Source organism: Pan troglodytes, chromosome 11, assembly GCF_028858775.2.
Source record: "Pan troglodytes isolate AG18354 chromosome 11, NHGRI_mPanTro3-v2.0_pri, whole genome shotgun sequence".
NCBI classification, from domain to species: Eukaryota; Metazoa; Chordata; class Mammalia; order Primates; family Hominidae; genus Pan; species Pan troglodytes.
The window spans coordinates 88369502-88383398 of record NC_072409.2 but is presented as its reverse complement, the minus strand read 5'-3'; the positions used below and the strand labels follow the sequence as shown (position 1 = coordinate 88383398).

At 34.1% G+C, this 13897-nt stretch overlaps 1 protein-coding gene across 10 annotated transcripts in view; it reads right to left on the bottom strand.

The window, feature by feature from the left end:
* Positions 1-236: 236 nt before the first annotated feature.
* Positions 237-13897, bottom strand: part of C9orf72 (C9orf72-SMCR8 complex subunit) — a 144671-nt gene continuing 131010 nt past the window's right edge. For 6 of the 10 annotated variants that reach the window (XM_063787901.1, XM_063787902.1, XM_063787903.1 and 3 more), the window contains 5 exons: positions 12160-12276; positions 10231-10466; positions 4335-4392; positions 2247-2356; positions 237-2112 (listed from right to left, as the gene is read on the bottom strand). In XM_063787901.1, coding sequence (XP_063643971.1) covers positions 1926-2112; positions 2247-2356; positions 4335-4392; positions 10231-10466; positions 12160-12276 — 708 coding nt within the window. In that variant the 3' untranslated portion in view covers positions 237-1925. The remainder of the gene's footprint in view (positions 2113-2246; positions 2357-4334; positions 4393-10230; positions 10467-12159; positions 12277-13897) is intronic. The other 4 variants (XM_009456420.4, XM_063787905.1, XM_009456421.5 and 1 more) reach the window with 3 other exon arrangements.

Genomic DNA, 13897 nt, shown 5'->3' with positions numbered 1-13897 from the left:
ACATTTGAAATATTAATATATAATTTGAAAAATCAAAATGAAATCCAGAGAGTTAAGCAGAAAGTTTTTTTTTTTAACATAAGATTATATTATAAAGGGTCTTTAAATATTTTTTCTTTGAAAAGACAAAATTAATTTTAAAAAAAGTTTAGATCCAGCATGACTGTCAGCTGAACAGAAGCTGATCAGTCTTCAAATATCATAGCATTTTTTTCTGAATGAACAACTGAAAGAGGCAAAATTTCAAATATATTTTATTCAAAATTCTCCATTTAGGAGAAAAGATATATAACAATGTTCACACATGCTTTAATAACTTATTTCACTGTACAACTTACATTCTGTATAACAGTACAATAAACCAGCCAAAGAAAATAACCAGTTAGCACTTAAATAAGAATCTACCATGTAAAAAACATAGTATGGGACACTACAAGGTAGTATTTATATATTTTTTAAATGACTGAGCTACAGTACAACAGTCATCTAGTTCAGTGGTTGTCTAAAACATCAAGCTGTCCACATCTTTCTGATTCATGATGGGAAAGCTATTATGACCTTTCACATTCGAACATGTCATTTTGTTGTGTAAATTTGGTGGTGGGGGGCAGAAGGGCTCTATTACCTTTATCCCTTTCTTATAAATATATTTTCCCTTTTATGTTACTTCCAGAATTTTAAATAAAATATTTATTTGTGTTTGTGTAACTACAATGTCAATATTGTGTTAGAATTATATTAATCAGTTATTTTATAGCCAGCAAAATGGTCCAAACGCATTAAGAAAACAAAAGACAACTTAGCTCTGCCAAAGTAGCACCTAGAAAAACAGCACTTCAGTAAAATTTCTCCTGCTATTCCTTACAGCCTATTGCAGGCAAACAGCAACAACTTCAAAAACATAGGCAGAAATGCAAGAAGGAAGTACTCAAGGAACTATTTTCTGTTTCTGAAAAAAAGATCTTATTAGTTAGTATATTCTCTAATGCATTTTATAATCTCAGAATTGCAATGACTGCCAAAGCAGGTACATGGTAAGACTTGGCAAGAAGAAAACAAGATGAAAATGACTGACCAGTGAAATCTGAACTTGTTCCAAGTAATTAGATTTTCCAAGGAGAAAAAAGGCACAGGAGGTGCGCATTTCAATTTGGCTCAAAAATAATGAAAATTAATTTAAAAAGTTGGCAACAACTACTAAAACATAAAATACAATTTCCTTTTACAGAGCTCAACTACATAGAATATCAACAATAGCAAGAACAATAAAACAAACAAAACACCCTAACTGTGGTTCACCAGGAACAAGGACTATAGAGAACTATTAGACATTTCTACAGACTGAATCCCAGGGACTAAATCCACAAAGTAGGATCTAATAATCAATTCCAATTAAACATCTGCTTGATCAATTTTCTTTCTAAAGCTCATCCTATGTTCAAGCTCACTTTCTTTCTGTGGAATTGAAATCATTTAAAGGCTCTAGTTTTCAGTTGATTGCAGAAGTATTACAGTAATTCTACACACCAAAGAATGCCAAAAGATAGAAAGTCAACTATCTGTAAAAGCCAACTCAGATTTCACCTTGACACATGTAAACCATGAATCATGTATTTCAAAAAACAGTAGTTGTGGTCAAGTTTACATCCTATTATTATATCTTTAAAAGATAGCAATAATATTTATTATATTGTAAACATAGGTCTGTATCCCAAAAGCATAAATCTAGGAAAAGAGACATCCAATGTAATGATGCACCTGACATCCCCTCACAGGCTCTTGTGAGAACTGTAGTGTAACTTACTTAACTGCAATTGCTGAGAGCAGAACTCTGGAGTATGATCCAGGGGAACGTTTCCCCACACCACTGAGCTACTTTACCAGCGATCATGATTGTGATGGAATAGGCTTATTAAGTTACACATTTAAAAAGTCATTAGAACATCTCGTTCTTGCACACTAGTGTAGAAAGGTCTTCCAAAGATAAAAGAGTGTAGGCCTGGTTTAATTTTCTCAGCCAGAGCCATTATTATGTTAAGATCGCCCTCTGCTGTTAAATCAAGGTCTATCTTCAGGTTCCGAAGAGATTTAAAGGGCTTTTTTCCCTTCTGCCTAAAAATAATGAAAAAAAAAAAAAAAAAAAAAAAAAAAGAAGCGCAAAAATTATGATATAGAAAATGTACAAAGGAAACAAAACAAAAAAACAATGTACAAAGGTTTTTCTTCCGTGTAGGAGTTTTACTCACGTATCGTCTTCTATATATTTTATTAGCGTCAAGGCTTTTCTGTGAAGGACAAGTAGAAACTGTGCAAGGAAAGTACTTCTGAGAGATAAGCCAGGTTTCAGCTGAAAGACCTGCAGGGAGAGGACCCATTTCAACACATAATTTGCTCACATTCTACTCGTACAGCAGTTTCTATGACAGTGTTGACAGTGCTTGGTAGACAATACACACTAAACATCTCCTTAACCATTTCCACTGATGCCCCCTAACAGGAGTGTGGTATAGAAGCACTAGGTGTAGGAACAATCTGATATATTTTTTTTTTTGAGACGGAGTCTAGCTCTGTCACCAGGCTAAAGTGCAGTGGCGCGATCTTGACTCACTGCAACCTCCACCTCCTGGGTTCAAGCGATTCTCCTGCCTCAGCCTCCCAAGTAGCTGGGATTACAGGCACACGCTGCCGTGCCCAGCTAATTTTTGTATACTTAGTAGAGACGGGGTTTCACCATGTTGGCAGGATGGTCTCGATCTCCTGACCTTGTGATCCACCCACCTCGGACTCCCAAAGTGCTGGGATTACAGGCATAAGCCACCATGCCCAGACAATCTGATAGTTTTTAGAAGTTTTCTAATTTATCTTTAAAAATGCATTCAAATTTTGCATTCTACTTCAGAATACATCCATGTTTACTTCACTATTAAAACTCATACATAAGTTATTTCGTATTAATTTTTTCTGCCCAAATCTTCAAATAACATTGAAGCTCCTAGAAGATGAGCCTATGGTTTTGAGACATTCATATACCTGTACTTTTGCAGGGGGTGGAGTGGGTGGGTAGGAGTAGAATGTGTGCATATGATGAGGTGGAGAGTGGGAGGGATTTTATGTCAGCTTGAGAAGCATGAAATTCCAGGCCTACGAATTTTCCTTGAACTTCGCAATATGTCACAGACCTCATAGATCTCAATCCAAAATTTCTAGTAAACATAAGGATCTCATTATTTCAAAGCTTTATCTATGACACAGTTTCCTGGCCTGATCCCCAGAATGTTATTATAACAAAACGGTAATATATTAAGAAATAAGTTCCATATAATCTACGATTTCCTTCAACTGTGTAATTAAGTAGATATTTTTTAAAAGAATGAAACAATAAAGATGTTATTTAAATAAGTACACTATGTTTCAAAAATATTTTTGAGTCATTTCAGGCAAATAAACAACCTCCCTTTCTCAAAAAAAAAAAAAACTTACTTGTTATAGGTTAATGCTTGAATTAAAATGTTTGTTGTTTGACGTATGGAATGCTGCACTCTTAATTGTTAATATACAGGCTCTTCCCCATTAATAAGTCAAAAGGAAAAATCATTTAGACACTTTAGAAAGACCAGACACTACAAAAAGCACCTAATAAAACAGATTAGGACTCAATTCTTAATTCTATCATTTTATAAATGTTAAAATATATATAAAAAATATATTACACTCTATCATAGAGTATATGTTATATATTTTACATATCATATATAACATATACTCTACATAACATAATAGGGTTTTAAGTTTATAACTTTTTTTTAATATATAAACATATATATATCCTACAATGCTGGTAATATGTATATACACTCGTACTATATATATACACACATACAGACATATATATATACTTGTACTACATATATAGTACAAGCATTGCAGGATATATATATATGTATATATTATATCTGTAAAAGCTAAGTCAGATTTCACTTTGATACATGTAAACCACGAATTCTATGTTTCAAAAAACAGTAGTTGTGGTCAACTTTATATCTTATTATTATATCTTTAAAAGATAGCAATAATATTTATTATATTGTAAACAAAGGTCTGAATTCCTGAAGCATAAATCTAGGACAAGAGGCAACCAATGTAATGATGCACTTGACATCCCCTCACAGACTCTTCTGAGAACTGTAGTGTAACTAACTTAACTGCAATTGCTGAGCAGAACTCTGGGGCATGATCCAGGGGAATATAAATATATAGAACAGGCATTGTAGGATATATTAAAAAAGAAAACATGTCATATCATTCACTCTGACAATCTCAAGTTCAACATTTACCTGATCCAGGAAGGCTTTCACTAGAGTGTCTCTGTGTAAGACATCTTGAAAAATATTCCTGAAGAAAAGAAGAAAATGAAGAAAAGAAAAAAGTTCAAATGTTGAAATGGCTATATAATGCTACCTTCCACAATCCCTCACTTGAGCCAACATTTTAAGTTCTTATAAATTGATATTACATATAAACACATTTGTAAGAATATAGATGTATATATTTGGAGACACAAAATATACATTCATTTATTTACTCAAGGATATATTTACATTTTACTGGTGTTTGTCAGGCTAATACGTAATTTTTTCTCTAAAGAATATAAGCAGTCCCCAGTAAGGGTATGTATGTATCTATCAATCTATTTTACTACTCTCATCTTTTAAAAAAAGTAGAGACCCTTAGGCAATTAATAAATAAAACTACCAATTCTTGCCATCTCAAAAACAAAACAAAAAACAAACCAGCAACAAAAATAAGCCACCACCACCAAAAACCAAAACAAACCAAAAAATGTGAAGAAAAATTTGAGTGAGATTAGAGAACACACTCCGATGATTATCCACTGGGTTTGCCTCAAGAAGCCCACCACCTGTAAGTAACATGAACCAACTATCCAAGAAAGTACTACCTACCTTGGCAACGACCAGAGTGAGAAGTAGTAATATAATGGCCACTTAAAATCATGTGTGCCTAACACAGCACCTAGGATATAGTAGGTGCTAAAGCAAACACACAAACAAACAGGACTATTTATTCCCTTCCCAGGCCCCACCTCCCTTTCATCTTTTCTCTTCCATTTTCCCTAGGTTCTACTCAGGCCAGAGGGTAAGAAAACATTTAGTAAGAAGAGGAGTTTTTAACTGAAAGTGGTAGGGATCATCCTATACCTGACCAGAGTGGCAAAAAAAGAGAATGGGTACGTGCAGAAGCAAACAGGAAGGTAGTTCAAGTTTCCTTATCTTAAGAAACGAGTGTACCACACTACAGAAGAAAGAAACCGTAAAGGGGAAAAATATCAGCATTTCGTCATTATTGACTGGGCACTGATAGTGCCCCTTCTTGGGCTCTGGAAAGAGAATAAGGCTTATATTTAAGTCGAGTGGCCTTATTATACCTGTTCCACTGAATGAGTATCTTCGTCATAAGTGAGTTAGATAAAGCAAGGTGTTAAAAAAGAACATTTCCAATTTGTTTGTGTCATCTCATTTCTTTCAGCAGTGTTTTGTAATTCTCATAGAGATCTTTCACCTCCCTGGTTAGCTGGATTCCTAGGTATTTTATTCGTTTTGCGGCTATTGTGAATGGGACTGTGTTCTTGATTTTGCTCTCACTTTGGAAGGTGTTGGAGTATAGAGAATGCCAAAACTTTGCTGAAATTTTTAACAGATTTAGGAGTTTCTGGGCAGAGACTATGAGATTTTCTAGGTACAGAATTATACTGCCTGCAAACAGAAATAGTTTGACTTCTTCTCTTCCTATCTGAATGTCTTTCTTTCTTTCTCTTTCCTGATTGCTCTGGCTAGGACTTCCAGAACTATGCTGAAAAGGAGTGGTGAGAGTGGACATCCTTGTCTTGTTACGGTTCTCAAGGAGAATACTTCCAGCTTTTTCCCATTTGGTAAGATATTGGCTATGGGTCTGTCATAGATGGTTCTTATTTTTTTGAGGCATGTTCCTTCAATGCCTAGTTTGTTTAGGATTGTTTGTGATTTTTCTTTTTGAGACAGGGTCTCACTCCGTTGCCCAGGCTGAAGTGCGGTGGCATGATCTCAGCTTGCTGCAACCTCTGCCTCCTGGGCTCAAACAATCCTCCCATCTCAACCTCCTGAATAGCTGGGACTATAGGTGCATGTCACCATACCAAGCTAATTTTTTTTTTTTTTTTTTTTTGTAGAGATGGGGTTTCACCATGCTGCCTAGGCTCGTCTTGAACTCCTGGGCTTAAGAGATATGCCCGCCTTGGCCTCCCAAAGTGCTGGGATTACAGGTGTGAGTCACTACACCTGACCTACTGAAGGTTTTTAACATGAAGGATGTTAAATTTTATTGACAACCTTTTCTCTACCTATTGAGATAATCTTGTGGTTTTTGTTTTTAGCTCTGTTTATGTGATGAATCACACTTATTGATTTGTGTATGTTGAACCAACCTTGCATCCCAGGGATAAAGCCTACTTGATCAAAGTAGATCAGCTTTTTGATGTGCTGCTGGATTTGGTTTGCTAGTATTTTGTTGAGGATTTTTGCATCTATATTCATCAAGGATATTGGCCTGAAGTTTTCTTTTTTCTGTTGTGTCTCTGCCAGGTTTGGTATCAGAATGATGCTGGCCTCATTAGGGAAGAGTTCTTCCTCCTCAATTTTTTGGAACAGATTGAGTAGGAATAATACCAGCTTTTCTTTATACATCAGGTATAAAGAGATGACACAAACACATGGAAAAACATTCCATATTCATAGATAGGAAGAATTAATATTGTTAAAATGGCCATACTGCCCAAAGCAATCTACAGATTCAATGCTATTCCTATAAACTACCAATGACATCCTCCACAAAACCAGAAAAAACTATTTTAAAATTAATATGGACCCAAAAAGGAGCCCAAATAGCCAAAGCAATCCTAAGCAAAAAGAACAAAGCTGGAGGCATCACATTAGCCGATTTTATACTAAAAGGCTATAGGAACCTGAACAGCAGGGTACTGGTATGAAAACAGACACATAGACCAATGGAGAATAGAGAGCCAAGAAATAAAGCCACACACTTATAACCATCTGATCTTCAACAAAGTTGACAAAAAACAAGCAATGGGGAAAGGACTCCGTATTCAATAAATGGTGCTGGGATAATTGCTAGCCATAGGAATTGGAGTGAAACTGGACCCCTTCCTTGTGCCATATACAAAAATCAACTCAAGATGGATTAAAGACATAAACGTAAAATCTAAAATTGTAAAAACCCTGGAAGACAACCTAGGAAATACCATTCTGGACATAGGCCCTGGCACAGATTTTATGATGAAGACGCCAAAAGCAACTGCAACAAAAACAAACACAAATGGGACCTAACGAGCTCCTGCATGGCAAAAGAAACTATCAACAGAGTAAAAGACAACCTACACAATGGGAGAAAAATATCTGCAAACCATGTATCCAACAAAGTAGGATATGCAGAATCTGGAAGGAACTTAAACTAATTAACAAGCAAAAAACAACCCACCCCACTACAAACTGGGCAAAGGACATGAAAATTTTTTAGAAGAATATATACACACAGCTAAAAAGCATATGAAAAAATGCTTAATATCACTAATAATTAGAGAATTGCAAATCAATTCTCTAGGAATGGCTATTATTAAAAAGTCAAAAAATCACAGATGTTGGCAAGGTTGTGGAGAAAAGGGAACACTTATACACTGCTGGTGGGACTGTAAATTAGTTTAGCTATTGTGAAAAGCAGTTTGAAGATTTCTCAAATAACTGAAAATAGAACTACCATTCACCCTAGCAACCCCATTATTCTATATGTACCTAAAGGAATACAAATTGTTCTACCATAAAGATACATGCATGTGTATGTTCATCACAGCACTATTCATGATAACAAAGACAGGGAATCAACCTAAATGCCTATCAATGGTAGACTGGATAAAGAAAATGTGATACATATACACTATGGAATACTATGCAGCCATAAAAACCAGATGGAGCTAGAGGTCATTATCCTAAGTGAACTAATCCAGGAACAGAAAACCAACTACCGCATGTTCTCACTTCTAAGTGGGAGCTAAACACTGAGTATACATGGACACAAAGAAGGAAACAGCAACACCAGGGCCTACTTGAGGGTAGGAGAAGGGTGAGGATCAAAAAACTACCTATTGGGTACTATGCTTATTACCTGGGTAATGAAATCACCTGTACACCAAACCCTCATGACACGCAATTTACCTGTATAACACACCTGCACATGTACACATGAACCTAAAATAAAAGTCAAAAAAAAAATTCCAGTGACCAATTTTTCATGTATTGGCAGTGACTGGAATTATTTTAAAAAGTTAAAATTAAAAATAACAAACATAATTAACATGTAAAAACATATACTTAAAAGTAAAATGACTCTGTGACAATAGACTTAACAACACACAATCTAGTGGCTGAAAATACTATTTTTTGGACAATTTTATGTTTAGAAAATTTAGAGCTGGATGCAAAATTTAAAAATTCAGGATATTATTTTGTCATGATCAGCAAAATGAGAATAGCTGTCTAACTGTAGTTTGTCAAATCAGCAAAACAAACATAGCTGGCTAAAAATGATTAAGAAATGTTAAAATACACATACGTCCTCTAAAAAACAAAACAAAAATACCAAATGGTTGCAAACCCATTCTGCAGTTCACTAAATTTCCTCAAAAAAGCTCCCAAGTAACCAATCAAAAAACGGAAAAAATACTAAGCACTTTAGGAAAAAAGAAAATGTTTCAAGGCACAGATTAATTAGAAAACTTCTACATGTCTACTAAAATTTACCAATATATAAAAACTTACTGACATGTAATTTCAGTTTGACCAATTCATTTTCTAAAACATTCCCCTACTACTTTCTCAAGAACCAATAAAAACTCTGGAGAACTAGGAAAAAATGGGTCCTACATTAAGTCATCTTTCTGCACCTTGAGATGTATAAGGCTGGGGGTCCCTTGAACAAGATATTCCTATTCTATGCTTTTGGTTAACACTTAGTGTGTAGTTACTGGTGCTCCACATGTCTGTTACCTAAGCTCAAACTGATTCTGTAGATACACAGGTCAGGCTTATTTGCCCCAATTTTTCTATTGCCTTACACACTTAGACCTGGGTTATTACAGTTAACACTTACTGTTACCTTCTATGTGCCAGGCATTATTGCAAGCACTTTTTTTTTTTTAAATAAGACAGAGTCTCGGTGTTCCCCAGGCTGGAGTACACTGGCACATCATAACTCCCTGTAACCTCAAACTCCTGGGCTCAAAAGATCCTCCTGCCTCAGCTTTCTGAATAGCTAGGATTACAGGCACACAGAAACACATTCCAATAATTCTTTTTTATTTTTGGTAGAGATGGGGTTTCACTATGTTGCCCAGGCTGGTCTGGAACTCCTGGCCTCAAGCGATCCGCCTGCCTTGGACTCCCAAAGCTTTGTTGTTATAGGCATGAGCTACTGTGCCTTTTCTCAACTGATAAAAGAGAACCACAAAAGTATACTATAATTCTTTTCCTGATTTCAGAACATCTTTTAAGTGTTTACTTAGGGTTTTAGGATTACAGATTTATCATCATCATTTTTTTTTTCAAGTTGGGTCCATGCTCAACAATTAATTATCATTACTTTTCCTTTTGAATTTACTGATCAGGCTTTTTTTTTTAAAAAAATAAGTGAATAACAATATAAAATGCAAAGTAAAAGAATGTTCCATTAATATATTTTAACAGTTTTGCTGTATTTTATATTCATATGTCAAGAAAAAAAAGACTTAGAATTACTTCTTTGGTTTTGTTAATATGTCCATTCAATAACTGTTATATAATAGACTATACACAATGTAGGGGCTGGGGCTGTCTGGTTGGCCACTATTAAGCCCAGTACCTAGAACAGTGCCTAGGAGCTCAATATATGTTTATTAACCAAATAGTTAAATATTTACTTTAAGGGTTAATCTTACCTATTTTAGGGTAAACACAATTGTATGGAAAAAGAACATTTAAGAAAAAAATGCTGGATTAAATGTTTCTTCAAGCATAATTCTGCTGGTAATATTTCTTTCTTTTTAAATGCAACTTCTGTTTTGTTTTTATTCGTAAAAGACACAATTTCATATTGCTTGACTACAGTACCAGCAGGCAGAGCATTACGTACAAATCAGGAGTAAAGCTTTCGTCAGTGTAGATGATCGTATCCTGAGCCATGTCTTCTTCTGAAGTGGCTCTCCAGAAGGCTGTCAGCTCGGATCTCATGTATCTACGCTGATTATAAATATGTTCATGACAGGGTGGCATCTGCTTCACAGTATTGACATCCACATCTATGTGTGTGGTGGGATATGGAGCATACATGACTTGCCGGAAAGGCAGCACAAAGCTTCCAGTTGAATCCTGTCAAAATAAAAGGAAAATTTACTGTCTTACATGCCAAACGATATGAATAATTGTTTTTTAATTTTAAAAAATGGTCTCTGATTTAGCAAATCCATCTCTAAAAATTTATCCTAAGAAGCTATTCATGAGTGTGTGCAAAGTTTTAGTGACAGAAGTGTTCAGTATAGCATTGGATTCAATAGCAAAACATCAGAATGACCTAAGCATCCAAAGGAAGTGGTTAAGTAAATAAAAATGAATTTATTATTTGGCATCTATAGATGAAGTTGTTGAAGTTTGTGTTGGTATTCAAAGAGGCTTAGAATCTGCTGTGAAAAAAGCAGATTAGAACATGCAGAGATGATCCAGTGGGGGTGGGAGTCTTAAAGAAAATACATGCAAAAGGGAAAAAAAGACTAGAAAGAGATATACCAAATATTAACAGTGGGTATTCACTGGATTGAAAATTACAAGTGTCTTTTAATTTCTTAATTATTCTATGCATCTCAATGAGTATGTATTTTTATAAAACAAATTTACTTCTTTCCTAATCAGTTGGGGTAGCCAGTTACCATGTAATAATAACCTACTGCGTATGAGGCACTGTGCTATGAACAGAACAGAAGAAAGAGGCTATTTCCATTGTTTTACTATTATAATGCTGTGATAATCATCTTTGTATAATGTCAGAGGTATTTTCTGGAAAACTATATGATTTGTATTTGCATGGAGAACTATTAAATATTTTTTCATTAGATCATGGTTTTGAAATTTCCTCTAGGCATCTGGTATAGGTCCCTTTCAGAACTAAAATTATATAATTAAATGAGAGGGTGCTGAGGAAACAAAAGTATTAAGCACTTTATTATGCCTTTAACAGGAGAAGTTCTAATTTACAGATATGTATAACTCAAATAGAAACTATGTTTCCTTTAACTAGTTTCTATATTTAAATACTATCATTCTGAGTTCATAGCAGCACATTATTGAAAATGCACAAAAGCCTAATATAACTTGTATTTGCAATAATTTTTAAATTTTTTTATTTCATTTTGCTGTGGCTACATCCTCAAGAAAGTAGTCACTATGAGACAATCACATAACCATTAGGAAAGCTATTTCTTCACGTCTTGGGACTATAATTGAAATAACAATAATAGATTCAACAAGGTGAACAACTTTCTTCCCTTTAAGTATTATAAATAATTGCTAATTTACATTTCTCTGTTTTGCTCCTTGACAGTAGACTCAAATAAAAGAAAAATACAATTTTTTTCTAATATATATTATATATAGAAATATATATATTTTAGTACACATACATAGGAATTGCTTAAATCCTATACGCTTCTTAAAGATGTTTAAAAAGTTTTTTCAATAAAATTCAAATCTATTTAGTTAAAAAGAAATGATCTTATTTTAGATGTGCAACCTGATTTAAGCATGTGTTAAAAAAAAAAAGTCCTGAGGCTAGACATGTAGGAACAGGGACCCACCTGGAACACAAAGGGTATTCTATGGTGTTTCACTGATGATACTAACTACAAATCCATAAGACATATAGTCTATGTGCAGAACTGTGTAAAGGAAGTCAGTCTCTGGGCATGTCAATATGAGATACATTAAATGCTAATATTTAAGATTTGTCTATAAAGAGTCTCAAAAATGATTTTAGAAAAGTGGTTTCACTTGTGATAACTAGAAACTATACCTTTAGCAGGCCTTGTACAAAGAGCCCTGACTCATATTTAAATGATGATTCTGCTTCACATAACCTGGAGCATTTTCTCTCTGCTGGAGTCAGAAAAAGGCATAATGTTCTGACTATCTATAAAAGAAAATATTTTAGCATTAAAATATGAAGTAAAAAGACCACTGATTTGCTTATGAAAGATATCTGAAATTTTAACTGTTATTATCAATAAAACATATCCTAAGAAATAAGTATTCTTTAGTCACCTGGAATCCATGGGATGTAACAGTTGTTGCTTAAAATAGGGATTCTGTGGTCAAATAAATTTAGAAAATGCTTGGTAAATTTACTGTATGGCATCTCAAAACCTTTAACATTTGGCTACATACTGTGACTCTTCAGGTGAATTATATCATATGCAGACTTTCTCAGACTTATTTGACCATGGAACTTTTATAGCTTCTGTTTAGTGGGTCTACACATGAAATTCGTTGTAAGAAATATCAAAGAATGTCCAGATCCTCCAATAAGAAGAGAATTAATTATTGAATTTGATTTAAAATAAGCAGGTCATTGGGTGGGGTTTAGAAATCTGATTCTAATAATATTTGACCTACAGCTCTATTAGGAAAAATAAAAAGGCATGTAACTATCTTGAAATTCAAACCATATCCACAGTTATTATGTTAAAGGAGTAGTTTTCAACCTAGAGTGGTGGCAACTTCTTTCTCAAATTAAAACAAGATAAAAGGTAAGCTATTCTCCCTCAAGAGGATGGAGGATGGGAAAAATGTTCAAAAAACAAAAAACAAAAAAACAACTCCAACTATGGAGCCTTTCTCCCTTCATAAAGCAGCTCGGCAGTCCCTCTGTGCAACCTAAGGCTTTGGAGATCACAGATGGAAAGCCACCTGTTTGAGGTAACAGAAGGAATAAGGTCACTAGTCCGTAGATGCAATATAATGACAGAGGTATACTAAGCTCTCATAAATGGTTATATGAGAAATATAAATTAAGGCTCATGTGAATATACAAAGTAGCTGATTACAAAAAAAAAATTATGAATATCTTTGTAAAGTATCATTTCCAACATATTTCCTATGTAAAACTTTTTTTAAAAAATTAGGTTTGCTGAAATTGAAAGATACACATACTTATCTCTGAACTCTTTCTAACTAATGGTCAGTGAAGAAAAGTGCAAAATCCTTTACTTTATTAGCTAATGCTTGGAAATGTAACTGTTCATTAATCCTTAATTAACTCAAGTAGCACTGAAGGAAAGCGTCAGAAACATTACTGAATAAAGTATAATCATCAATGACCACTTAATCCCAATAGCTCCCTAGAAGGGACAGATTTAGAAGGAAAGCCAAGACAATGAAATCAAGATGAATAAACAAATAACATTTCTTTGGAACTACTACCAAAAGTACATGACTACCTTCAGATTTGTTAAAGGTAACACTGGGAAATAGAAGAGTAATTTTTTTTAAATATCTGATTTTAATATATTCTCAAAACCATTTATACACAACTGACACTGGTATTTACGAGCTATCAAAAGAAACTGATAAATGATTCCTATTCAGTTTATTTCAAACTCACTGTTGCCACAAGGTGTCTTAGCAATTTGATGAGATTACATTGCCTCCTTATACTACTAGAGCATTTTAATTGCAACCTACCATTTAAATGACAATCCATGATATATCATCAATCTTAAAGAGTCAAATCATTTGCTAGATTATAAAATAAA